The sequence below is a fragment of the Hyaena hyaena genome, unplaced genomic scaffold (assembly GCF_003009895.1).
Source record: "Hyaena hyaena isolate Hyena2069 unplaced genomic scaffold, ASM300989v1 scaffold_104, whole genome shotgun sequence".
Taxonomy (NCBI): Eukaryota; Metazoa; Chordata; class Mammalia; order Carnivora; family Hyaenidae; genus Hyaena; species Hyaena hyaena.
Window position 1 is genome coordinate 2,750,146 of NW_024080736.1, and position 27,298 is coordinate 2,777,443.

General features: G+C 56.1%; 1 protein-coding gene across 1 annotated transcript; it reads left to right on the forward strand.

Annotated features, from left to right (window-relative positions):
• The first annotated feature begins 328 nt into the window (after positions 1-328).
• On the forward strand, positions 329-26,495 carry SCN4A (sodium voltage-gated channel alpha subunit 4). Its single transcript, XM_039235960.1, has 24 exons — positions 329-601; positions 688-806; positions 944-1,033; positions 1,318-1,446; positions 1,920-2,011; positions 3,839-4,153; positions 4,973-5,036; positions 5,279-5,420; positions 6,213-6,422; positions 7,037-7,190; positions 9,029-9,267; positions 10,999-11,172; positions 11,933-12,289; positions 16,857-17,345; positions 18,970-19,102; positions 19,574-19,728; positions 20,254-20,427; positions 20,552-20,674; positions 21,985-22,263; positions 22,536-22,589; positions 22,859-22,996; positions 23,499-23,603; positions 24,228-24,498; positions 25,270-26,495. Exons 1-24 carry the CDS (start codon positions 329-331, stop codon positions 26,493-26,495), a joined length of 5,505 nt encoding a protein of 1,834 aa, XP_039091891.1.
• The last annotated feature ends 803 nt before the right edge of the window (positions 26,496-27,298 follow it).

A 27,298-nucleotide genomic window follows, 5' to 3' on the forward strand; every position in this document is an offset into this window, starting at 1 on the left:
GTCCTCAAGACTGAAGAGGTTGGTCTGCTGTCTGTCCTGAAGGCAGCCAACCCCCTGTTGGGGAGAGTGCAGGGCAGGGCTGGGGGTGATGTGCTTACGTCCAGCACCTGTGCAGCAGCAGCACCCAAGCCTTACAGGCACATCTCCCAGTCCGGACAAGGCTTGCACGCCGACCTCTCCAGCCTGGCCCCCAGGGCAGGCAGGAGGTGAGTAGTGGACGGCAGGCCCAGGGCGGGGTAGCCGCCCAGTGCCCGGGGGGTGGGGGCTGCACGCAGCAGCTTTCCCAGATACCTGCCACCCTCCTGGCTGCTGAGCCCAGGATGCGAGGATGGCCAGCACATCTCTGCCCACTCTGGTGCCTCTGGGCCCTGAGAGCCTGCGCCCCTTCACCCGGGAGTCCCTGGCAGCCATAGAACGCCGGGCAGCGGAGGAAGAGGCCCGGCAGCAGCGGAACAAGCAGATGGAGATTGAGGATCCTGAAAGGAAGCCACGCAGTGACCTGGAGGCTGGCAAAAACCTGCCTCTTATTTATGGGGACCCCCCACCAGAGGTCATCGGCATCCCCCTGGAGGACCTGGACCCCTACTACAGCGACAAAAAGGTCTGGGCCTAGGAAGGTTCTCTCTACCGTCTGTCCATCTGTCTGTCTGCCTGTCCATAGAGCTCACAGCTCTCTCTCTGCCTCAGACCTTCATCGTGCTTAACAAGGGCAAGGCCATCTTCCGCTTCTCCGCTACGCCCGCTCTCTACATGCTGAGCCCCTTCAGCATCGTCAGACGCTGTGCCATCAAGGTGCTCATTCACTCATATCCTGCCCAAGTGGAGCGAGTGCCAGGGCAGGGAGGGGTTGGGGGAAGGCCAAGCCAGGTGCTGTGGGTGAGGGGGCCCTCCGTCCACCTGCTCTCCCCACCTGTTCCCTCACTTTCCTTGACCCTCCCCCAACGCTGTTCAGCATGTTCATCATGATCACCATCCTGACCAACTGTGTATTCATGACCATGAGCGACCCGCCTTCCTGGTCCAAGCATGTGGAGTAAGTCTCCCCCTCCTCAGAGCACCCCCTGCGCACACCAACCCCAGGCTTGGGACACAGCCCACCCCAAGGGGCTGTACTTTGGAGGATACTGCTCTTGTCTTCCAGGAAGACACACACAGTAACTGTCACCCCCATCAACACTGTAAGCCCTCCAGGATGGTGCACACTGTCACTCTGACCAATATCCTCAACCCCTTGGGTGGCGTATTTCATTTTTGTGACCTCCCTCCTGGGAGATCCATCATTGCCACACCTGGCCCTGGCTGCCCTCTCCCTGCCAGGTACACATTCACAGGGATCTATACCTTTGAGTCCCTCATCAAGATGCTGGCCCGAGGTTTCTGCATTGACGACTTCACATTCCTCCGGGACCCCTGGAACTGGCTGGACTTCAGTGTCATCATGATGGCGTGAGCGGGGCCCAGAGGGCGTCCAGAGGCTGAGGAGGGTGAGGGGTGGGGGCCAGGCTTCAAAGAGGGCAGCTGAGTGGGCTGACCCTCTGGGAGGGGTGAACCATGGGGGTCACGGACAAGTGTGTAGTGAGCTGTCCAATTCCAGGAGCTGCTATTTCTGGGATCTGGCTTGGAGGTGCTCCCAGTGCATGTGCAAACACACGTGGCAGCTGTGGACCCCAGTCCCACAGACCCTAGCCTAGACAGCTAGGCTACCGTTGCCCAGCAAAGCTCCTACACTGTCTTTCCCAACTCTTGGGCCCCAATAGGAACCTTGAGGTGTCTGACCTGGCCATTCCCCCAAACCCTTTGGTAACCCAACCACAAAGATTCCTTGGGAATCCTCATTCTGGGTCTGGAGAAGCTGTGATTTCTACCCTAACACCCACTCCTTACTCTGACACAGCCTTCACCTCATCCCCCCTGCCCAGGTACCTGACAGAGTTTGTGGACTTGGGCAATATCTCAGCCCTGAGAACCTTCCGGGTGCTGCGGGCCCTGAAAACCATCACGGTCATCCCAGGTACTGGGGAGGTGTGGGGACCCCCTGCCTGGGCCAACGGGCTTCCCCCTATGCCCAGGCCTGGATCCTGACACTCAGCTCCAGGAGGCTGACCCAGGGTCATAAAACTCTCACACCAAAACCTGGACACAGAGTGGGGACCCCCACTGCCAGGGAAGAGAAGGGGCTGGAGGCTGGAGGATGGGCGCTTGAGAGGAAGCCCAGCACAGACTCTGAGCCAGACTGTCTGAGCTCAATTCTCCCCTCCACCACTAGCTAAGTTGGACTTTAGGCAAGTGGTTTCACCTGTCCATGCCTCAGTTTCCTCCTCTGTAAAATATGAATAATAATGGTACCACTCATTGTGTTGCATTAAACAGGCATGGTGTGTGTGTTAAATAAAATAAGCAGGTGGGAAAGAGCAGAGAGAGACAAAGGGAACCAGTGATGGAGAGTCCCAGCCCCGAGGGCTCGCTAAGGAACATGCCACATGCCCACTGGCAACGAGACCAGGTCAATTCCAAAATGATGCATCAAGAGGCATGAAACAAATAGATTCCAGATCATTCAGACCCTCAGAAAAGCACGTGGAGAAACTGGACAAGGTTCACTGAAGGAGAGAAAGATGGCCTGAAAAGAGATGGAGAACAGACCCTGGGAGGGGGATTAGGTCTGAAAGCTGGAAAGTACTGTAGTTCTCCCCCAATCCAACACCCTCAAACCGTGGCTGAGGAAAGTGAGACCCTGAGAGACCCTCGGAGGGAAGTGCTTTCCAAAGGCCATACTGCTCACTGGCCACCGAGTGAAGCCCCCATACCTGTCCTCGATGCCACACCCACCTCCACCATCCTCAGAGCTCCGAGGGTTTTGCTAAGAGGGCTGTTGAGAACCTGTTTTCCACATCAGGTTAAGAAAAGGAAACGAACTAATATGGAAGTGAGGGACACACTGATTAGGCCCAAATAAGTTATGGCCTTTCCGTAAATATGGGACTCTGTCCCTGGAATTCTGTAAGACGTTTTATGCCTTTGTCCAAAGGGGCAGGTTGCAATAATATCTCCAACTCAGTCTAGAGCTTCTCAGAGTGAACTCTGCTGTTCCTTGGATGTTAATGGGCATTATAACGAAAGGGGTTCTGGGACACCTGTGTGGCTCAGTCGGTTAAGAGTCTGACTTCAGCTCAGGTCATGATCTCACAGGTCGTGAGTTCGAGCCCCACATCGTGCTCTCTACTCTCAGTACTCTCCACTTCTTCAGGTTCTCTGTCTCTTCTCTCTGCCCCTTCCCCACTCACTCTTGGTCACTCTCAAAAATAAACATTTAAAAAAATGAAAGAAGAAAAGGGGTTCTATTGTCAAGTTAAGGAAACATGGTATTAAAGTTTTTGCTTGTTTCTGTAGGACTTGTCAGAGCCTTTTATAGGATAACTTACAGTGACTCTCCAAGAGCAGAATCTAGAGCTGAGCCCTTCCCAAACATGATTGAACCCCTTCTTTTAAGGGCACAGCGTGGGAGATCAGGGTTATGTAGAACACACTTTGAGAGTGTTGACCTGGTGACATAAGGAACTCCACCGTGTGCCTGTATGTTGCTCTATGAGTCAGGCAGTAGCCTGGAAAGTCCTTATATAAAGTGCATTCTTCTGGTGGCTGAGGCTCTACAGCCAAAGATTCCATATCAAGGCTGTGATCGGAGAAGGGTGGGGCTAATTTGGGAAGCCTTCAAGGAAGTGGTGCTCCTACTGCGTCAAGCCTTGAAGGAGAGATGCAGTAGGCAGAGGCTTGAGGGGATCGGGGAGTGATTATCACCCCACCCACCCCCTACTCTTACCCTCCTCCCTGTGGTCAGGGCTGAAGACAATTGTGGGGGCCCTGATCCAGTCGGTGAAAAAGCTGTCGGATGTGATGATCCTCACTGTCTTCTGCCTGAGTGTGTTTGCCCTGGTGGGGCTGCAGCTCTTCATGGGAAACCTGCGGCACAAGTGCGTGCGATGGCCCCCACCCTTCAACGACACCAATGCCACGTGGTACAGCAATGATACGTGGTATGGTAATGACACATGGTATGGTAATGAGACGTGGATTGGCAATGATACGTGGGACGGCCACGAGAGCTGGGCCAGCAATTATACCTTTGACTGGGATGCCTACATCAATGATGAAGGTAAGAATGCACGGCCAGGAAGCCAGTGGGATCTGTCCCAGTCCTTAGGGTAGCCTCTTGTGAGATAAGCCGCAGTGGAGACCTGAGCCTAAATCCGTCACTTGCCAGCTTGAGTATCTGCTGACAAGTCACTCAGTTTCCCTAACCCTCAGAACCCTCACCTATAAAATTGAGACAGCAATACCTTTCTCTAAGGGTGAGCGTGACAATAAATGCCCAACTGCTTTGAAAATCCTAAAGCTTTTGCTATGAAAGCAACAGCCCATAGTCCTTCTTCCCTAACCTGAACATTCCTTGTTTTCCTCCATAACTACGTGCTGGCCCCCTGGCAGGGCCACCACCAGACACCCACACACTGGCCTATTCACTTCCCATACTTCACCGGCACACACACACTAGCCACACAGTCTCACCAGCTCAACTTAGTCCACATAATGCCTTCTAGCAAATTAGAGAAAGGTACCCCTTCTTCATTCTGCCCCCCACCGACCTGCTCACCCCTCAGCCAGGGGTCCTGCGCAGGTACGTGGTAGCCCCAGGCACGCACACTGCGGGTGCGATCCTGCCCCCTCTCTGTGCCCCTGCTGCATTCCGACTGCCCAACCACCACAGCAGGCACTGAGCTGACTCTGCTTGGGGCCGAGCGCCCTGTAGTACATCTCCCCAGAGACCTTAAAGGAGGGGGAAGGGCATCCAGAGAGCATCCATTTGGTATATGTGGTCCACACAGCTGTGTCCGCAGGTGTGTCATGGGTGCATGTGTCCACCATGTGTCCACCGTGGGTGACATGTTTCCTTTGTGGCCTCTGACTCCCAAAGGCAACTTCTATTTCCTGGAGGGTTCCAATGATGCCCTGCTTTGTGGGAACAGCAGTGATGCTGGGTGAGTGATACTGGGGGTGGGAAAAGCTGTCCCAGGGGTGTTGGAAGATAGGAGCTGATTAGAGACAAGAATGTGGGGGTGGATGGGAATGTAAGGAAAACTCATGGATGTGGATAAAACACTTCCCTGTTTGGGAGACACAGATAGAACTATAGGATTTTTTTCTCCCTTGGGCTCCCCTACCTGTCCCCCAGCTGGTATTCTCTTCCCTCCCTAAAGCCAGCACCCCATTTTATCCCCAGGCACTGCCCGGAGGGTTACGAGTGTATGAAGGCTGGGCGGAACCCCAACTATGGCTACACCAGCTATGACACCTTCAGCTGGGCCTTCCTGGCTCTCTTCCGCCTCATGACACAGGATTATTGGGAGAACCTCTTCCAGCTGGTACAACTGCCACTACCCTGCCTCTCAGCTCTACAGCCACCTCTCCCATCCCTACAGTCTTCTTGGCAAGACCCATAGCAAGGCCACCTCCTCCATGAGACACCCCCCCCCGCCCTCAGTGCCCCTACACACAGGTCTGGAGTCCCTCTGACACTGGGGACCCACCCACATCTGATCCACAGCCTTTTCTTCCTTTACCGGTTTTGCCTTAAGTACTGAGATCTGGGCCTGGCACAGACCCCCAGGCCTCACAGGAAGCAGTAGGGCAGCTTAGAAATTCAACTATGTCCTTACACAATTATTTAGCTTCTACTGTTTGCATGGCAGGCAGGTTGAGTCTAGAGCAACAATGCCTTCTGGTCACTGATACTGTTTTTAACACTGATGATATTAATGATGATAATAATGGCAACCACTGTTTTTGGAGCTCTTATTAGATGCCAGGCACTGTAGCATCTGTAGGATTCAAGATGACCCCAAAGCTCATGTTCACCATTTTTGAAATCCTGGCTCTCTGATCTCAAGATGTCTATCTCAGGTCCTCAGGGATCTCTGAGCCAGGAGACCAGGAAAGTCTGGATCCCAAGTATATAATTTTGAAGCTCCCAGAATGTGGCTTAGCCTGCCAAACATGACCATACCCCGCTTCAAGGTCCTCAAATCGCCAGTCTCTGTGAGGGACCCTCCCTATTTACCTATCTAGGCAATGGGTATGTGGAGAGGGGTAATGGGTAAAAGCCGGCAGGGTGCCATGTGACGCCTCCTCTCCATCTCCCCCCACCTCCCTCCCAGACCCTTCGAGCAGCTGGCAAGACCTACATGATCTTCTTCGTGGTCATCATTTTCCTGGGCTCCTTCTACCTCATCAATCTGATCCTCGCAGTGGTGGCCATGGCGTATGCAGAGCAGAACGAGGCCACCCTGGCTGAGGATAAGGAGAAAGAAGAAGAGTTTCAGCAGATGCTGGAGAAATTCAAAAGGCAGCAAGAGGAGCTGGAGAAGGTCTGGACTCAGGGAGAGGAGGCCGAGGATCCAGGGCTCTCCCTGCCCCTCAGCCTGGGTTCAACTGGGCAGGCTGAGCGTGAGGGAGCAGCATGGGGTAGAGGCTGCAAGGCAGGGCGAGAGCAAGGCCCCAGACTGGGGGGTTTGGTGGGATGGGAGGCATCTAGGCAGTGGAAAGAGTACTTTGTAGCTTTGTGCCTATTTCCCCATAAACAACAAGGGATCTGGAGTAGTTAAACCTAAAGTAGTCTTCCAGCTCAAATATCTATGGTTTTGTGATTCTTTCGGGACAGGAAATGGGTCCATGCTGAGGGAGAGGTGGGTTCTGATGAGGCCCCAGGGAGGAGCTGCCCATTTCCTTACCATCTCATGAAGTATAGGGTTAGTCAAGGCTTCAGAGAATGGGATAAAGGAGATAAAGGTCTTCAGTCACTTTGGCCCCTACCTTGTCAGCCTCACTACCACTGAGGTTGCCCCCCAACCTGCACCAGGCTCAGTGCAGCATACGGAGAGGGGCCCCCATCCAGCACTTGGAAAGAAACCCTGAGAGTCAGTCAGTCCATCCACAAGGCTCAGAAATGGACTCCATGCTCACCACCCTTGCTGACCCGCAGGCCAAGGCTGCTCAGGCTCTGGAAGGCGGAGAGGCAGATGGGGACCCAGCCCACGGTAAAGACTGCAATGGCAGCCTGGACACGTCGCCAGGAGAGAAGGGGCGCCCAAGGCAGAGCTGCAGTGCAGACAGCGGTATCTCTGATGCTATGGAAGGTGAGTGCTCAACACCCCGATAGGCATCCCGTTCTGCCTGTCGTGCCCATTAGGCCACTCAGGCTTCTGGTTGGGGGGGTGCAAATGGGGACCTGGCTGGGCCCAGCATTGGGAGGACAGTACTTAATAACGGTGTGGAAGAAATGGCTGTGATAAATATAGTCCTGGCTTGGCTTGACCCAGTTGTGACTGCAAGGCCAGGCTGCTGTGGGAACTGGGGCTTTCCAGGAGAGCCCGGGGGCTGCCAAGGCAATGAGGAATAACAGAGTAATAATACTAACTAAGAAGGCCCAGTGTTCTGCTCACTGGAAATCCTGCTCCTCAGTGTCTTCTGGGTGAAAGTTAAAGGTCAAAGACCAAACTCTGCCCAGGTAGAGTCACAGATTCTCCGTACTAAATCCCTATACTGCCCTATAAGTCTCAGGGAGAGAACAGGATAAGGTAACAAGGGTAGGGTGGATAGACACAAACATGGATGGATGGATGGATGGATAGGTGGGTGGGCAGATGGATGGATGGACGAATAGATGTATGGATGGGCTGAAAGATCAATGAATGGGAAGAGACATAAGCGTATGGATAGATGAGAGGAAAGGGTGGAGGGAGGGGAAAAAAGGAGGGAGTGAAGAGAAGGGAAGCAGGAAGCAAGAGAAGGAAGAATAAAGGAAATCTGACATAGAAGAGATCTGGTCCCCTTCCTAGGTCCCTCTCCCCTTCCTTATGCCAAGAAGGACTTGGAGGGCCAAGGACTTTGCAGACCTCTGGAGGGCACCGTCTCACCTGATCTTGTGTGACAGGCATCCAGGCATCTGTGCTCTGTCAGAGAATGCCCCAGGGGATGCTCAGTGTCACTGACTGAGGAAGTCACTCAACACTGCCTTTGCTGGGATGCTTATGAAAAGTTTTGGATGTCAGAAACTGTTTGAGGCACCTGCCCTAGCACCCAGCTTGACTAGAATCTGCAGCCTTTGAGAGGTCCAATTTGCTAATTCCCTGGGGTGTCCCAATCATGCGCTCAAACCCAGGCCCCCATAGGACTGCCCCCCCCCTCCAGTCCCCCTTCCTCATCTACAAGATGGTGAGCATTAATAGTATTGTCTCATAAACTTCTGGTGGTAATGAAGTGAGATCATGCCTAGGCTGAGGACACCCATAGGCAGCAGAGGCCTTGAAGGCCAGGAGGAAGGGCAGCTTTATCCATGGGCCTGACGGCGTTCTAGTGCTAATGTGGCAAAAACAGGCAGTGATTCCAGAAAGCCACTCTGGTGGGAAAGGGCAGACTGTCTGGAGTCAGCTTTACTGGGAATGGGAAAGAGAGCCCTCAGGGGGAACCTTGGTCTGCCCCTGAGTGGCCCTGGCCAGCAGCAGGTGGAATGGGACCCAATCCCCTGCAGTGGGCTCCAGCCACTCCCCAGGGACCCTCGCTCCCAGCTAGAGATCAGGTGTCTCCCCTGCCAGGATCGCAGCGCTGGACCCCAGGCAGGGAGTAAGAGTCACTGAGGGGCAGGCTTTGTGGGGTACAGCAGCTGCAGGTGGAGGGTTAAGAGAAGGGGCTTCAGATAAGGCTGGCTGAAGGGGTGGAGTTTTGAGGGTCAGAGGAAATGGGCGGGACTTTGGGGGCGGGACATTGAGGGGTTGGGCCGTGCGGGAGGGACCTACAGGGGCCGGCCTTGAGGGTGACTGGCTGCTGAGAGGGGCTTGAAGTAGCCTGGCTGAAGGGTATGGGTTGGAGATGTGGAGTTCAGGGGGCAGGCCTAGAAGGTGGGACCTAAGATATAGGTCTGGGAAGGAGGACATGGCGGGGATCCTCATCAGATGTGTTTCTACCCCTTTCCCAGAGCTGGAAGAGGCCCACCAGAAGTGCCCACCGTGGTGGTACAAGTGTTCCCACAAAGTGCTCATATGGAACTGCTGCACCCCATGGGTGAAGTTCAAGCGCATCATCCACCTGATCGTCATGGACCCCTTTGTGGACCTGGGCATCACCATCTGTATCGTGCTCAACACCCTCTTCATGGCCATGGAGCATTACCCCATGACAGAGGAGTTTGACAATGTGCTCACCGTGGGCAACCTGGTAGGGAGAGGTGTCTCTCCCATGCAGGACAGAAGAGAGGCCACAGGGACCTCTGGGGCCAGCTGGGCCGTGTGGAAATACAGGGCACTATTGGGAGGCCTCCCTGGGTCATTTCCCCAGCATATGGGGGGCATGAGTTGATGTACAAGGCAGGTATAGGGGATGATCCATGGGATGTGGAATTTGGATTCTAGGGTATTCGGAGGCAGAGAAAGTAGGGATGAAGTGCTGGACATTTTAAGATCAAGACTCAGGGAAATCTGGGGTCTAGGCCGTGCCCTGGAGGCAGAGGTGGGGAACTAGGGGCAGGGGTGACAGATCTCCACTTTGAGAGGTTGTTGTGGGCCTAAGAGGGACCAAGGGACCTGAACATGGGGGTGTGAGCCATGGGCACCCAGGCCCATAAGGCCCCAGGGCATAGTACCCCAACCCTAGCCCCCTGCTCACTACCATTTCTCCAGCATGGCCAGGCCAGCTCCCCTCCGGCCTTTCCTGCCCTGCTATTGTTGACACACACTGATCCGCCCGCTTATCCCTGCCCATTAGGAGCATTATCACCTCGTTTCCAGCCTTGGTGGAGCCTGACAAAGGGAAAAAGCCGCTTCATCCTCCAGCCCTGCCCCGCCCTTCCCAATTCCCTTAGAAATTTTTCCAGATGGCAAATGGGCAAGATGTTCTCCCCACCCTGAGGGTGAGGAGAGTTCAGGGAGAATAAGATTTGGGGGCCTGCAGCAGTGGGAGCGGCATGGGCATCGGACCCTGGACTCCCCAGCCTGTGCGAGGCGGGCACTTCTATCCCATGGAGATGCCTACGGCAACCATGCCAGGCTGGGCTGGAGGGGCAAGAGTGTGCCCTGGACTCACCGTGCAGCTGCTGGGGTGTGCGTGATGGACCTCGCCCGCTGCCTGCCCACCCCTTGCCTACACCCCGCTGCCGTCTGGGCACCTGCTATGGCCAGGGACAGCTACTGGGCGGGGCTCAGCATGTGCCCAGGCAGGCTGTGGACCGAGGCAGCTGGTGCCTGGCAGGAGGGGCCCATGCCCAGGGCGCTTTCAGAGGCTAGGTGGCCTGGGCACCCCTATGCCAGGTATGCGGGGTGCAGCTGCGGTCTTCTCGTGGATCCCTGGCATTGCCTTCTTTTGGCCCCTACCATAGACTTCTGAGCCCACCGAGATTTGCTGAGTTCTGAGACCCCTGCCAGTCAGGGCAGAGAAGGTAGGGTGTAGAGACAGGAAGACTGAACTAAGCACCCCAACACCTGGGTTTGAGATCTGACTCATTCCCAGATGGGTGGCGTGAGCAAGCACTTGCCGTTTCTCTCTCTGAGCCTCAATGTTCTAATCTCTGGGACAAGTGACAGTCACTCCCAACTACATAGGGATCGGCATACGAGTGAGGTCATGATGTGAACCACAGAGTGCTCTGTGAGTGCTCAATATTATGATGGGAGTGAGGGCCCAGGAAGTTAAGTGGCTGGCCCACGGTCACAAAGCCAGAAGCGGGTGGGTTCGGGTCTCTCTCTGCTCTGTGGTGCCGCGTTTCCACGCTTCACTCACGCCAGCACGTGTGTGGGTGGTGGGTCCTGCTGCCTGCGCCCACTCAGGGCTCTGAACACCCCCCCCCAACTCAGGCCCCATGGGCTCCGCCAGGCGGTGGAAGTCACGGGGGGAGACTCCCAGGGCCCTGGGCTCCCTGAGGCTCTGTGACGCAGGCGGCACCCCACCCCACAGGTTTTCACAGGCATCTTCACGGCAGAGATGGTACTGAAGCTCATCGCCCTGGACCCCTACGAGTACTTCCAGCAGGGCTGGAACATCTTCGACAGTATCATCGTCACCCTCAGCCTAGTGGAGCTGGGCCTGGCCAACGTGCAGGGACTGTCCGTGCTCCGCTCCTTCCGCCTGGTGCGTGAGGCCCCGGGGCCGAGCTAAGGAAGGGTGGGGTGGGGGGTGCCAGGAGGGTAGGAGGAGAGAGCCCCAAGAAGCTGCTTGTGCTTCTCAGAACCCTAGGAACCTGTCTTACTGGAAACGGGGAGAAAGAGAGCGCCCCCCTCATCACAAATGGCTGCTGGGGGCCAAAATGACAGCCTCTGGGCTTGACCCTTTAGTGACCTTGGTTGACAGTGGAGCAGGGGCCATATTGCAGACCTGAAGCCTGGGACTCAGGAAGCATCAGTAGGGGAATCAGAAGTCCAATTTAGTATCAAGTCCACTACCCTGTAGGAGCACTGCTGCATTTTTTTTTAACTTCATTATGGGGCCTTTTGTTCACCCATGAACGTATAGAGTATAATGAACCTCTGTGTACCTATCACCTACTCCAACCTTCTGTCGTTCTTGTTCCTTCTGCCCCCACTTTGTGTGTGGGGGTGGGGTGGGGTGGGGGGGAGAGTATGTGAAAGCAACTCCTGACACAATGTCACTTGTAAATACTTCAGTCTGTATCTTTAAGAGATAAGGACTCTCTTTTGAACACATAAAGAGGATGAGGCGGTCGGATAGGAGTATTCCTATTTAATAGAGAGGCAGACTGAGGCCTCAGATCACTCATGCGGTGGGGGTTTGAGTTGTCCGGGAGAGCTCTTTCTCCTAAAGGTGGGGCTCCCTCGGGTTGGGCCGGGGGTCCCTGGGCCTCATTGTCCCCTGTTCTCCCCCTGCCCGGCAGCTGCGTGTCTTCAAGCTGGCCAAGTCGTGGCCGACGCTAAACATGCTCATCAAGATCATCGGCAACTCGGTGGGCGCGCTGGGCAACCTGACGCTGGTGCTGGCCATCATCGTGTTCATCTTCGCCGTCGTGGGCATGCAGCTGTTCGGCAAGAGCTACAAGGAGTGTGTGTGCAAGATCGCCGCCGACTGCAACCTGCCCCGCTGGCACATGCACGACTTCTTCCACTCCTTCCTCATCGTCTTCCGCATCCTCTGCGGAGAGTGGATCGAGACCATGTGGGACTGCATGGAGGTGGCAGGCCAGGCCATGTGCCTCACCGTCTTCCTCATGGTCATGGTCATCGGCAACCTAGTGGTGAGTTAGGCCCGCTGGGTGGCTCCTCCGCCCCCACCTGGGAAACCCAAGCATGTCCCTTCCCTTTCTTTCTTTTTTTTTTTTTTTAATTTATTTTTGAGAGCGAGAGAGAGAGAGAGAGAGAAAACAGGGGAAAGGCAGAGAGAGAAGGAAAGAAAATCCCAAGCAGGCTCTGCACTGGTAGCACAAAGCCTCACATGGGGCTCTAACTCATGAACCATGAGATCATGGCCTGAGCCGAAATCAAGAGTCAGAGTCTTAACACACACACACACACACACACACACACACACACACACACACACACACGTGCTTTATTTCCTTTAAATCGGGCTGTCCTTCAATGGCCTTTTCCCCATGTGGTCGCCCTGTATGAAATCACTAATGTTTGATTGTATCGTACCTCTCCCACCCAAGAAGACAATTTTATATGGTTTAACCCAGTGGCTCTCCAACTTTAACCTGCTTAAGAATCACCTGGGAGTTTCTTAAAACCCAGATGCCTGGTCCCTCTCCTGCAGAGTCTGATTCAGCAGCTCAGGGCCAGGGCCTGGGAATCTGCATTTCTAACAAATGTGGCTGCTGCTGGTGCAGAGACCACACCATGAATAGTACTGTTGAAACGTAGTGTTTGGGGACAAAGTAACCTGATAACTAGAGTCAGACCCACGCTCCACTCCCTTGTCATCTGTGTGACCTTGAACAAGTTACTGCTCTCTGATCAGCTGGGTTCTCTGACTTCCCATGGAAGAAAAATGGTGAGCACCTCACGGGGTGGCTGAGAGGCTTGGCTGTGACAGAGTGCGGCAAGGGGTCACGTAGGGTCTTCTGGGCCTCCTGTCCTTCTCCCACGAGCTCACCCCTCTCTGTTCCTGGAATCAGGCCCCGGGAGCGGGGAGAATCCAGGGATGGCATAAACTGCCCCCATCCTGCCACTTTCTGTGGCTCAGGGCTGGGCCTGTGGGGCCGGTGCAGGGGAGGGGCTGCAGGAAGCCATGAGGAACGAGGGTGCAGGCCGTGAGCGGCGTTTCTGTGGTAGGGCCCGGGGAGGCCTGTCTCCTCTTCCGGACACCCATGACTCCTCCACTGGTCGGGGTGGGTGGTGTTCCTGCCGGGACTGCTGTGCCCGGCTGCCCCCTGCAGTGGCTGACACTGCCCTGGGCAACCGGGGTGGGAAGACGCAAGTCCCCACGTTCCACAAAGTCCTGAGGAATCCTTGGGCTGCTGGCTCAGCGCTTCTCAGATATCGCTGAGCTCTGGCTGGGGGCAGGGGTGGACCGGTGGGGAGGGATGTCACCTCCACTGGGGAAGAGACCACGGGACGAGGTCCTGAGCCCCCAGGAACAGCGAGGGAGGAGAACCCAGGCTGGCTGCCGAGGGCTTGCAGAGACAGAAGATGCCCCATCAGAACCTTGAGGCAGGATTGGGGGAGGCGGGTAGCTGGGTCTGAACAGAAGTTTGCGAAGATAAATTTAAGAACAAAGGGGTGACCAAAAGGGTCTGCTGTGGGTTTCTTTCTGAATGTGTATAAACTCAAAAACATTTCAGGCCCCTGCTTTGCCACTTACTGACTGGGAGACCCTGAGCAAGTTATTTAACCTCTCTCTGGCCTCAGTTTTTCTCATCTGGAAAATGGGGACGATGGTGGTGATGACCTATTTCACAGGGTGGTCTGAGTGCTCAGCAAAGCACATGGTCTACAAGGCCAGGGGAGTCCAAGCATTACAGGCCTCTGGGGGAAGGGGAAGTGGTGGTTTAGGTACCCACCGTTGGTGTTACACCACCAAGTATGGGGCTCCTGCCATGTGCCGGTCCCTGCACAAAGGGCTTTACATGCATTATCCCTAATGCTCTCCACAACCCTGGGAGGTAGGTAACGTTGGCGCTGTGCTCCGAGGAGGCACTGCCCGGAACCACACAGCTAGCATGAAACTGAGCCCAGACTGGAACCTGGGTCTGTGTCACGCCAACAACAACATCAATAATAGCAGCAGTGGTAAGAATGACAGTGTCAACACCAGCAGTAACAACGGTGACAACTGACCTCTATTTACATTTGTCCAGCATTCTGAGTATTTTCTGCATCCTTCTCTCTTAATGCTCACCACCGCCCGATGGGGATATGCTGTTTTATCTCTGTTGTGTAGACAGGGAAGCAAAGGCTCAGGGAGGTGAGCTAGGAAGCTGCACAGGGTTTGAACCCAAGCAGTGTGGCTCCAGAGTCTGAAACCACTGAACTGCACTGCCTCTGCGTGCATGTCACTCCACCCCCCCCCACACACACATACATGCATACATGCCACTGATAGCCTTTTCCAGCCCAGCTCTGTGGCTCTCTCACTGTGCTCAGAGGGAGTGGAGAAGCCCAGGGAGGCGACACTGTCAGCTCCTTGGGCACTGTCCCCGCCCACTGCCCGCCCCAGCCTCGTGGGAGCTGATGTCTGCCAGAGGGCACTGAGGCATCCTGCCAGAGAGGGTGGGGACCCATGGCCCCTGCATCATGGCACTTGAGCACTTCCTCTGGTTTACTGTGAAGAAGAGGAAATGACCGAGGTCATAGGTAACGCACCCCTCAGAGCCCCTGGGGGAAACAGGGTGTCCATCCCCCCTTCCCTCCAGCCCTCCTCCCCACGCCTTGCCCGAGGCAGCTATTTCTGTCCCGGGCAGGAGCCGTGTGCAAACCCTGCTGACCCAGAGAGCAGCTAATTCCCATCTCAGATGTGTTTCTGGCAACTGGATGCTTCCCCCCGACAAAGGGAAAGAAAGACCAATATATTTTGGGTGGGGGCAAAAGCAGAAAAGTCTCTAGGGAGCATAGAGATGGGGAGCAATCCCTCCAACATGTTCTCCCCAAGAGAGAATACACACACACACACACGCACACACACACACACACACACACACACACACACTTTAAACATATTATATACTAACTTGATTTTTAAGGCAATGATAAAAAGATCTTGGAGGACCCAGTGAAAGCCAGGCAGTGAGAGACACATAGCGAAGTTGGTCAAGGTTGGTAGATGGACATGGACCGACTCCCCTACTCCTTCATGTCCGCTCACACACCAAGCCCTGTCCCAAGGCTCCCAGTAAGACCCAGCCCTGACACTCAGCTGTTCCCTGGGCGCGGAGGGATAGAGCAGTGGATGGTAGGGCCACCATACCGCACAACTTCTGAGGTTATCATCGACACTGTAGCCTAAACGAGTGATGTCTTCTAAAGATGTGCAATGGCTGGAAGCCTGGGGCTAGTCTTGATTATGTTGTACATCATAGGGAAAGTCACTCCACCACTCTGGGACTCCATCTCCTTATTCATAAAGTGCTGAGCTGGCCTCACAGTTAATCATAATCTTCCATGTACCTTGTACCTTCTGTCATTTCACACATAACAGCCAACATGTTTTGAGTGCCTACTGTGTGCTCTACTTGTACTGATCTTTTAATCCTCACAACAATCCTGGGAGATAGGCACTGGAATCATCCCCATTATACACATGAGGAAACTGAGGCATGGAGCAGTGATATGATTTGCCTCAGGACACATAGCTAGTAAACTGGGGTTGAAGACCAAGCAGCATGATTTCAAAGCCTGTGCAACCCAGCCTCTACGGCCATGCAAACCCACTGCATTGTATTTTTCTGATTAAATGTCTGTCTCTACTAGGTTGGAGCACCATGACACCACAGTGGGAGAGGCTCAGCACATGCCTGTCCCTGGAAAATAAAGCTGGAGACCCGAGGGGTAGACCAGTAGTCTCTTAAAGCTTTCAGTAGGAATATGGGAAGAAAACCGGGTGGAGCGGGGAATCCCAAGGAAACAGAAGGGGTTGAATAGCATTAGGTCAAATGCCCTTTCCAGAGCAATAGAGTACAGGTGTCTGAGCACCAGGGACCACAGGCTCTATTCACAGACAGGAAAAAGAAGGCTCAACAGATTCAGGATCCCAGTAAGTCCTGGAAACTCGAAGACATGAGCTCTGTTTGTTCTGCATTCCCCAGCAGTGGAGTCGGAGGGCAGGGTCTTGGAAAGAGTCCCTGCCACCCAGCGGGCGTCCCCAAACCCTGCCTCTACCATGGTCTTACAGAATCCTATCATGTGCCTAAGCCTCAGTTTCCTTATCTTCAAAGTGGGGTGATAGGAACATTCCTCACTTCCCCAAGCAGCTATGAGAGTCGCATTAGGTGATACTCTTATTTTATTTTTAATTTTTTAATGTTTTATTTATTTCTGAGAGAGAGAGAGAGAGAGTGTGTGTGAGCAGGGGAGGGTCAGAGAGAGAGGGAGACACAGAATCCAAAACAGGCTCCAGGCTCTGAGCTAGCTGTCAGCACAGAGCCTGATGCGGGGCTTGAACCCACGAACTGTGAGATCATGACCTGAGCGAAGTCAGACACTTAACAAACTGAGCCACCCAGGCGCCCCTAGGTGATACTCTTTTAAATGCCCAACAAGTGGTGGGTCTGATCCGGTGGCCTGCGGCCCCTCACGCTGGCTGGAGGTGGCATCCTCATGGGCCCAGAGGCTGAGCTAAGCCTGCTCCCAACCTCCACCCCCCAGGTCCTGAACCTCTTCTTAGCGCTGCTGTTGAGCTCCTTCAGCGCCGACAGCCTGGCAGCCTCGGATGAGGATGGCGAGATGAACAATCTGCAGATTGCCATTGGGCGCATCAAGTGGGGCATCGGCTTTGCCAAAGCCTTTCTCCTGGGGCTGCTGCACGGCAAGATCCTGAGCCCCAAGGAGATCATGCTCAGCCTCGGGGAGCCTGGGGAGGCCGGGGAGGCCGAGGAGGCTGGGGAGAATGCCCCAGAGGATGAGAAGAAGGAGCCGCCACCCGATGAGGGGGTCAAGGACCTGAAGAAGGACAATCACATCCTGAACCACATGGACCTGGTAGACGGCTCTCCCCCCAGCATTGAGCTGGACCACCTCAACTTCATCAACAACCCCTACCTGACCATTCACGTGCCCATTGCCTCCGAGGAGTCTGACCTCGAGATGCCAACGGAGGAGGACACTGACACTTTCTCAGAGCCTGAGGATGGCAAGGTTAGACCATCACAGGGCCCGGCTTGACGGGGTCAGGGGTCAGATAGACATGGCTTCAAGCTCTGTGTGACCTTGGACAAGTCACAAATCCTCTCTGAGCCTCAGTTTCTCCATCTGTAAAATGAGGGTGATGGCACCTACTCAGACCATTAGGTGAGATACTGTGTAGAAAGCACACAGTACGCTCTCTGTGCTGGGTGATGCTGTTACTGCTGTTGATTCGGATGGGCCCTGCCCTTCCCTAGTGTCCCTTCGCTGGCCAACGCCACCTGGGCCCCGTCTCACCAGCAGGTGGTGCTCTCGGACAGGATGTTCTTACCTGTGGCACCTTAGCTTCAGGGCTGGGATTCCAGAGGCCTCTCTCAATCCCCCTCTGGGCTTGAAGTCCTTGCTATTATCGTGTGTTTCTGTTTAGTCCCCAGTGGGGCTAGTCGCAACCTCCAGGGTGGGCCAAAGTACTGGGTCTGGGCTGGGGACTCTGAGGAGTAGAGGGGGTTGCGGGCCAACCAGATTGGGTACAAGGAGAGCAGAGAGCTGGGCACAGTCTCAGCAGGAGCCCTGACCCACCCACCCAGGAGATGCCCCCTCCTCCTGCCCCTGCCCTGCAGGGGTGACAGAGGGACTGGTGGCCACCCCCCAGACACTCAGGCTGAGGCTAGGGCCTTGCCTGGTTCCCCCCGGGGAGCTGGCTCCGAGCCCCCTAGCCCATCCTCCCACTCTGGCAGGGGAAGGGCTAGCACATCAGCTAGGGCAGGGCCCCCTGCCCACCCCACGCTATCGGCCTTGGGCCTGGCTGGGTACTGGAGCCTGAAAGAACTTTGCCCTAAAAGCTCTTGACTCCTTATTCCCCCTAAATATGTGGCACGCTTACTTACCAGGGGGCCGTATGCCTGCCAAGCTATAAATACCCAGGGAAATGTGGCACCGACCTCGGTATGAGGAGCGGGGGTGGGGTAGGGCTGGAGTGCTTAGAGGGCCAAGGCTCTGGCGACTCTGAGGGGCACAAGCGTGGCTCCAAGGGGTATTGTGGGACAGGCAGGACAAATGGCTCAGTGCATGAACTAATGTCTGCCTCAGTTTCCCTTTCTGTCAACTGGGCACAAGGACCTCTGTAATTTTCTGGTCACCATTCTGGATCCAGAGCTGCCCCCTAAGCTGCCTGCAGGGGCCTCACTTCCAGCCATGAGGGGGTCCCCTTGAGGAGGGAGCTTAGGGGCAGGAGCATGGCCTGGCCCCTTTCTTGCTCCCTCAAAAGTCCCTTCAGGCCACTTACTCCTCTGCTATCCCACCCCATGCCTCCTAGGACCCCCCAGCCTGCTTGTCTCCAGCCTCCTCCCTTACCTGAGGCTCTCCCCTGCCTCCGTGTGCCCTCATCATCTCTTCCCAGGCCGCAGCCCTGCCCTGCTCCACATCTAAGTGCCACTGTCCCTGTGGTTCTTCTGCAAGGGCCACAGTGCTGGCTTCATAATCCAGGGTTGGGTGAATGAATTAATGAATGAGTGATGAATGAATGAGTAGATCTGCTCCACCCCCTTTCTCTTCTCCCTCCTGGTCTCCCATCCTGACCTCCTCTGTGCACCTGGTGGGAGGACCCAGGGGTCATGTGACCCTGTGGCCCCTGCAGAAGCCACCGCAGCCCCTCGATGGGAACTCCTCCGTCTGCAGCACCGCCGACTATAAGCCCCCCGAGGAAGACCCCGAGGAGCAGGCTGAAGAGAACCCCGAAGGGGAGCAGCCCGAGGAATGCTTCACAGAGGGTGAGGGCAAGCCCATGTGCATGCACCCCCACCTCACCCCCAGCTGTCCCCACCAGGGACAGTGCATGCCAGGGCCTAGGGGTGGCGGGCAACAACCCTGGCCCGGCTGCAGCCAATTGCCCCCTCAAGGACATCTCAGGATCCTGTGCATCACGGAAGGCATGCAGAGCCTTTCCCCGCACCCGATGCCGCCCTCCTCTGACACACCCTCGAGGGAATGCAACCCCAGGGAGGGGTGTCAGAGCCTGGGACCCCCCCCAGCCCCTGAGCCCCTGAAGTGCATGCAGCCCCTGAGGACTACCGTGCAGGGTCCCCACAGGGCCTGGCCGGGGCAGCGTGAAGGCTGCTTGGGAGAGGCGGGGAAGATGAGGCCGGCTGCGTCTGGGAAGGTGCTGGGAACACGCTGACTGTGCGTCCAGAGGCTGCCCCCAGTCCTGTGACGTGGCGCCCTCGCCCCCTTCCCTCCCCCAGCCTGTGTGCAACGCTGCCCCTTCCTCTACGTGGACATCTCTCAGGGCCGCGGGAAGATGTGGTGGACCCTCCGCAGGGCCTGCTTCAAGATTGTAGAGCATAACTGGTTCGAGACCTTCATTGTCTTCATGATCCTGCTCAGCAGCGGGGCCTTGGTAGGCACCACCCTGGGGACGGCCATGGGCAGAGGACCTCCCGGGGCACCCCCTTTCCACGCCGTGGGAGGGACGAGGCCTGGGCAATCTGGACCCCAGAGACTCCTAAAGCGACTTACCTGTGGTTGTGGGATATGAGGTAGAATGTGTTAATTTTCTTAAAGCGATAGATGAGTCCAGCTCTGGTGCACCCCCAGTGACAGGTGCCAACCAGGGCAGAGGCAGGAAGGCCCTGGGAGTGTTGAGGTGGGGGGAGGAGGCCAGGGTCGAAGATGTGTCACTGCTAAGGCCCCGAGCAGATGACTGAGTGTCGCCCCTGAGGAAGGGCAGCTGAGGGGATCCTCCCCAGGGGGGACCTCATTTGCCCCCACTGTGGGCCCAGGGAGTCTGGGAGAAGCCAACAGCCTTCCCCTGGCCTGGTCCCCAGTGCTTTTGGGAGGCAGAAGCATTGGGCAGGGTGGGAGGCGTGATTGCTTCCCCAGCCCCCCGGGCCCTGGCCACCCCTGGCTGTGCTGGCACCCCCAGGCCTTTGAGGACATCTATATCGAGCAGCGGCGGGTCATCCGCACCATCTTGGAGTACGCGGACAAGATTTTCACCTACATCTTCATCCTGGAAATGCTACTCAAGTGGGTGGCCTACGGCTTCAAGGTGTACTTCACCAATGCCTGGTGCTGGCTCGACTTCCTCATTGTGGATGTGAGTCTGCCCCCCATCCTCCAGCCCCGCGGCCAGATCCAGAAGCATCCTTGTGGCCAAGAACCTTAGGGAGCCCTGGCTCTGAGGCCCTGCACCCCCTGACTACCTCACCCTCCCTTTGCAGGTCTCCATCATCAGCCTGGTGGCCAACTGGCTGGGCTACTCGGAGCTGGGACCCATCAAATCCTTGAGGACGCTGAGAGCTCTGCGTCCCCTGAGGGCGCTGTCCCGATTTGAGGGCATGAGGGTGGGTGCTGAGGAGGACACTGAATAGGCTAGGGATTGGGGGAGCAGCCAGTGCAGGGCAAGGTGCAGGGGGCGCAGGAAGGAGAGGCTATGGACTCTAGACCCCCACTGAAGCCAGATTTGAGGGCCCCCAGACATCCTCCCACAGCACCCAAGTGCCCCTCTGCAGCTCATCTCTGCTACCACTGGGGGGCAGCAGAGGCTGCATCAGCTCTCAGGAGGGGCCAGGAGGGCACCCAGGCCAGAGAGAGGAAGGAAAGCAGGTCTGGGGGTGTACAGGTGTCCCTCCCCAGCCTCAGACTGGGGTCTGCCTGGGCTCTGAGACCTGGGTGAGCTGGCAGGTACTTGCCTCTGGGCTCTGAGCCTGCCTGTCCTTCCCTCAGGCCCTTGAGGATAGAAGTGACAGTAAATACAGGGTTTGGCCAAGACAAATGGGATTTCCCCAGCCAAGAGAGGTCTGTTGGGAATAAAACCCACTCAGAGGGACAAACTCCTGTGAAGCAGCTGGTCGCAGGCCAGCAGTGTGCTCAAGCCTGAGTGGCTCCCTCCTGTTCATGCAAGGGGCTGGCCAGTGCTGGACATCCCCCCCACCCCCAGACTCCTGCCAAAAACCAGGGACTCTTTCCTACCGAGGGGAAATGACCTGCCCATGGCCATGTAGCCAAGAATAGAGCTACCCAAGGCAACACCAGGTTTGTGCCACCTAGTCTGTCTGTCTGGAGGTCATAAAGAGCTTCTCCTTAAAAGAGGCCAGTTCTCAGATTTAGCCCAGCCTGACATGGTGAGGTTGGTCTGTGTGGCCAGGGCTGGGGAGTGGGGCACAAGGCTCCAGTCTCTGTCTCCCCCTGCTTTGAAGACCCTGGTGGCTTCTTCTCTGTGTCTGTGTCTCTCATGTTGTGAGCAGATGAGCAGGGGGCCGGGTCACGGGGTCTGAGTTTCCTATGGGGGCCGAGGAAGGACTGTTTGTCTCCTGCCTAGTGACCCGTGGCCAGGCTGCTTCCAGAGAAGCCTAGTGCCCCGATTCTGGGCTGATGGCTCCAGCCAAGCAGAGAGCCCTCTTCAACCACTAGGCCAGCAGCACCCCTAGCCCTACTCTTCAGTTCCCCATCACCTACACCCACCCCCAACATACAGCCCAGCAGACTTCTCCCCCAGGCCTGGCTCAGATCGACCCTCCTCTAGGAAACCATCCCTAAATAACAATGCCCAGCCTTGTCTGGTCCCCTTGTTAGTGTAGGTGGAGAGCCCTGTCCCAAAGGAGCTTGGGTAAAGATCTGGCATTGACCCCTTCCCCCTCCCCCGGCCCCCCAGGTGGTGGTGAATGCCCTCTTGGGAGCCATCCCTTCCATCATGAATGTGCTGCTTGTCTGCCTCATCTTCTGGCTCATCTTCAGCATCATGGGCGTCAACTTGTTTGCCGGCAAGTTCTACTACTGCATCAACACCACCACCTCTGAGAGGTTCGACATCACCGAAGTCAACAATAAGTCTGAGTGTGAAAGCCTGATGCACACGGGCCAGGTCCGCTGGCTCAATGTCAAGGTCAACTATGACAACGTGGGTCTAGGCTACCTCTCCCTCCTGCAGGTGGTGAGTGTAACCTGCTGCCCTTGCACGAAACTGGCATGGAGGTGCTCCTAAATTCTCATTGTACCCAAGCCCACTGCTCCTTGGGCAGGAGGGAGGCCACCCACCTGCTTCTGGTGCTATGGGACCCTGACATAATCTAAACCACTCTGATCTCTATTTAATGCCTGCCCTGTGGGGCTCTGGGGAGGACCAGGCTGGGATGAGGAGGGAGACTCATGGATGGTGGAAACAGGAAGCAGCCCTTCCCCTCACACCCAACCACACTCTCTCAGGCCACCTTCAAGGGTTGGATGGACATCATGTATGCAGCTGTGGACTCTCGGGAGGTGAGTAGGGCTTACTGAGATGTGGCTGGTGAGCAAGCCAGGGGAGAGGACTCAGGCCAGACACATACAATGGCACATTCTGCCCATCTCTGCCTCCATGCTGCCTCCTCAGGAGCCCCCAAAGTCAGCAGCCTGGGGGTTGGGTGTGGAAGGGTCCACCTCTGGGCCCCAGCCCCCTCCAGCCCAGAGTGAGATGGGGAGCAAGGGACAGCCAACATGTCCCCCCAAACCTCCCCATTCCATCCCATCCTGTCCTGTGGACTCTGCAGAAGGAGGAACAGCCAGAGTATGAGGTGAACATCTACATGTACCTCTATTTTGTCATCTTCATCATCTTCGGCTCCTTCTTCACCCTCAACCTTTTTATCGGCGTCATCATCGACAACTTCAACCAGCAGAAGAAGAAGATGAGTATCCATCCCGGCCATCCGGGGCTCCATCCTCCCCCCCTCCACTCACCCGTCCCTTCATATATTCACACATGCCATCTCACACTTGCTGTGCTGTCACTGGCCGCGTGATTGAGGCAGCAAGCTTGGGTTCACATCCTACCTGGCAACTTTGAACAAGTGATTTGACCCTTAAGAACCGTATTTAAAAATGAGGTTGATGCTACCTGCCTGGCCGGGTCATTCAGAGGACCCGACACAATACTAAGGGAGAGCATCTGGCCCAAAACAAGCTATGAGGCAGCGCTGACCCTCTCCCCTCTGTGTGTCACCTCCCTCCCCTCCCTCCCTTGTCCAGACTCCTCAGTCCCCCTTCCCCTTCTTCCCTCAGCCCCCATCTCTGGCCCCTCCAGGTCCCCCTGCTGGTGTGGGGGCTGCTTTAAGGGTGGTGCCTGAGGTAGGGAGGTCCTGGAGGCAGAGAGGAGGGACCTCCAACCTTACTGGCCCCATCCCATTATACTTTGGAGGGAAAGACATCTTCATGACGGAGGAGCAGAAGAAATACTATAATGCCATGAAGAAGCTTGGCTCCAAGAAGCCTCAGAAGCCAATTCCCCGGCCCCAGGTACCGGCCGTCTGACCCCCTTCTCCTCCAGCCGCTATGAACCTCCTGCCCGAGGGGGCTGATGAGGGCAAAATGCAGGCTGCACTCTGCCCACCAGGCTGTGTCGCTGGTGTGAGGCTGGGTCTCCCTGCAGGGAAGCTGGGGTCACCAGCTGGGAGGAATGTGCCTCTTTGTAACTGCACACAGGCACCACGTGCTGGAATAGCAGCTGCCTGATAAACTCCAGTCATTGCTTTACCCCTCACCTGGCCCTGCACAGCCCCCCAGTGTCCACCCACCCCTTCAGCTGGTGGCCTCAGGGGCAAGGGCCCCTAGAAGTGGGAGGAAGAGGACACTCCTGAGTGAGCAATGACTGTGGGAGAAGGATGAGAGGTTGCTGGGGGGCCTTTATGGGAAGAACGGTCCTAGAGTGAGGAAGATGCCCACAGACCCCACAGAATGGCCTGCTCTGAGAGGCCCCTCCCTGCCCTGGCCAACTCTACCACAAGCCCTGACACACACACTCTCTCTCTGTTGTGTCATCTTGTGTCTCCCACCTGTCCACATCCTTTGTGGGTCCTTACCACTGCCCCCCAACACCCACCCGCGTGCACCCCTGCACTCCTACCCCTACTCATGCTGCAGAACAAGATCCAGGGCATGGTGTACGACTTCGTGACCAAGCAGGCGTTTGACATCACGATCATGATCCTTATCTGCCTCAACATGGTCACCATGATGGTGGAGACTGACGACCAGAGCCAGCTCAAGGTGGACATCCTGTACAACATCAATATGGTCTTCATCATCATCTTCACTGGGGAGTGTGTGCTCAAGATGCTCGCCCTGCGCCAGTACTACTTCACCGTTGGCTGGAACATCTTCGACTTTGTGGTTGTCATCCTGTCCATTGTGGGTGAGCGGGGCCAGGCTGGGTTGAGTCATTCAGGAAGACCGGGTGCTCCCGTTCTTGTGTACAGACACCTGCTCATGCACCTGGAAGGCTCACACGCACATTTACACTTACACATGTGCATATGCACCTGGCATTCACAAAGGCACACAGGGTGGGCTCACAGGCAGCCTGTCACCTGCACACACGCAAATACACATCTAGAAACAGTTACCTGACCAGTAGATGCACTCAGATGCCCACGTGCTAAGTGGAAGACGTAAGACGGTGCCAGTATCCGTACACACAGGAGAAGTGCACAGACGTGTGTGCAATGATGATAGCAGCTAGCTACCATTTATTGATCATTTACTGTTTGCCCGACACTGTGCTATCCCAGGAGGCAGGTACTGTTACCACCTCTGTTTTACAGATGAGGACACTGAATCACAAACAAGTTAAATGTCATGCCCAGAGTCACACAGAGAGCTGTCCTCCCTCTCTGTCTCATCTATGGCAACTGCACATACCCTTGGGAGTCAGCCGTACTCTCACCCCATCACCTTGGGCATATCCCACGCCTGTCCAGCAGGGTCAGGGCAGAGAGATAGCTCCTGGCCCCAGGACCCTGGAAGAGCCCAGCCTAATGGGTCAGGCCATTCGGGCTGTGCTTTTACTGCTCCCTTCTGAGGAAGAGCACAGCAGGCTAGGCCCCCTTGAGCCCTGCATGCCTCCCACTCTCTAACCCAGCCTCCTACCCCAAGGGCAGTGGTCCTCACCACTTCCTCCCTGCAGGACTCGCGCTCTCCGATCTGATCCAGAAATACTTCGTGTCACCCACACTGTTCCGAGTGATCCGCCTGGCACGGATTGGGCGTGTCCTGCGGCTGATCCGCGGGGCCAAGGGCATCCGGACTCTGCTCTTTGCCCTCATGATGTCCCTGCCTGCCCTCTTCAACATCGGCCTCCTCCTCTTCCTGGTCATGTTTATCTACTCCATCTTTGGCATGTCCAACTTTGCCTATGTCAAGAAGGAGTCAGGCATCGATGACATGTTCAACTTCGAGACCTTTGGCAACAGCATCATCTGCCTCTTCGAGATCACCACATCAGCTGGCTGGGATGGGCTCCTCAACCCCATCCTCAACAGTGGGCCCCCTGACTGTGACCCTACACTTGAAAACCCAGGCACCAGCGTCAAGGGTGACTGTGGCAACCCCTCCATTGGCATCTGCTTCTTCTGCAGCTACATCATCATCTCCTTCCTCATCGTGGTCAACATGTACATTGCCATCATCCTGGAGAACTTCAATGTGGCCACCGAGGAGAGCAGTGAGCCCCTTGGTGAGGATGACTTTGAGATGTTCTACGAAACGTGGGAGAAGTTTGACCCCGACGCCACGCAGTTCATTGCCTACAGCCGCCTCTCTGACTTTGTGGACACCCTCCAGGAGCCACTGAGAATTGCCAAGCCCAACAAGATCAAGCTCATCACGCTGGACCTGCCCATGGTGCCAGGGGACAAGATCCACTGCCTGGACATCCTCTTTGCCCTCACCAAGGAAGTCCTAGGGGACTCTGGGGAAATGGATGCCCTCAAGGAGACCATGGAGGAGAAGTTCATGGCAGCCAACCCCTCCAAGGTCTCCTATGAGCCCATCACCACCACCCTCAAAAGGAAGCATGAGGAGGTGTGTGCCATCAAGATCCAGAGGGCCTACCGCCGGCACCTGCTCCAGCGCACCGTGAAGCAGGCATCCTACATGTACCGCCACAGCCAGGATGGCAGTGGGGATGGGGGCCCCGAGAAGGAGGGCCTGATTGCCAACACCATGAGCAAGATGTATGGCCACGAGAGCGGGAACAGCAGCGTGCAGAGCGTGGGTGAGGAAAAGGGCCCAACAGGGGACTCTGGACCTGCCATAGGGCTCATGCCCATCAGCCCCTCCGACGCTGCCCTCCCTCCTTCCCCATCCCCAGGGCAGACAGTGCGCCCAGGGGTCAAAGAGTCTCTTGTCTAGGCCGCAGTGAGGTGGCCAGCTGAGCCTGGCACAGCCCCAAAGCTCCCTCGTGGTGCCTGCTCACTGAGGGAGCGGGTCTTTGAGTCTGCGACTGATAGGCTCTCTGTTGGGGACAGGATTTGGCCATGCTGGGGCTGACACCCAGGCCATGGAAAATGGGAATTGCACTCAGAGGCTCCACACTGGGCCTGAGGCCCCGGCTTCCATGATTTCTCGTTTCAAGTTGTCCTCACCTCCTCATGGGCCCTGCTGCCTCTCCTTATGGGGGAGGTCAGAATGCCCCAATCTCTGCCCCCGACGTGGGGGAGGAGCCAGCCTATGATGGAGGGGTTAGCTGCCCTCCTGCCACCAGAGTCTTAAGGGCTACAGGCCTCTCCCCAGGAAGTGGCTCAGGCCCCCCCAAGACCCCTCCTGGATAAAGGTATATTTTAAAGATTTTATTTTTAAGTAATCGCTACACCTCACATGGGGCTCGAACTCACAACTCCGAGATCAAGAGTCGCAGGCTCCGCTGACTGAGCCAGCCAGGCACCCCCTGGATAAAGATGTCTTAACCTCAGTGAGAGCTGACACCTGACCTCAGGGGCCTACCAGCCCGTCCCCCGACCGGCACACAGCTTCATCCCTCAAGCTCATGGATTCCCTGGAGAAGGGAAATGTCACTGGTCCAGAAATGTCTCCCCAGTCTGACTGGCCCCTGGATCCTGATGCGTCCGGCTGGGGTTGCGGCCCCTGAAACCATTTCCCGCTTTGTCCGTTGTGCAGGCCTCTGGCTCCCCTGGCTGGCCCCTAGGGGAAGAGCG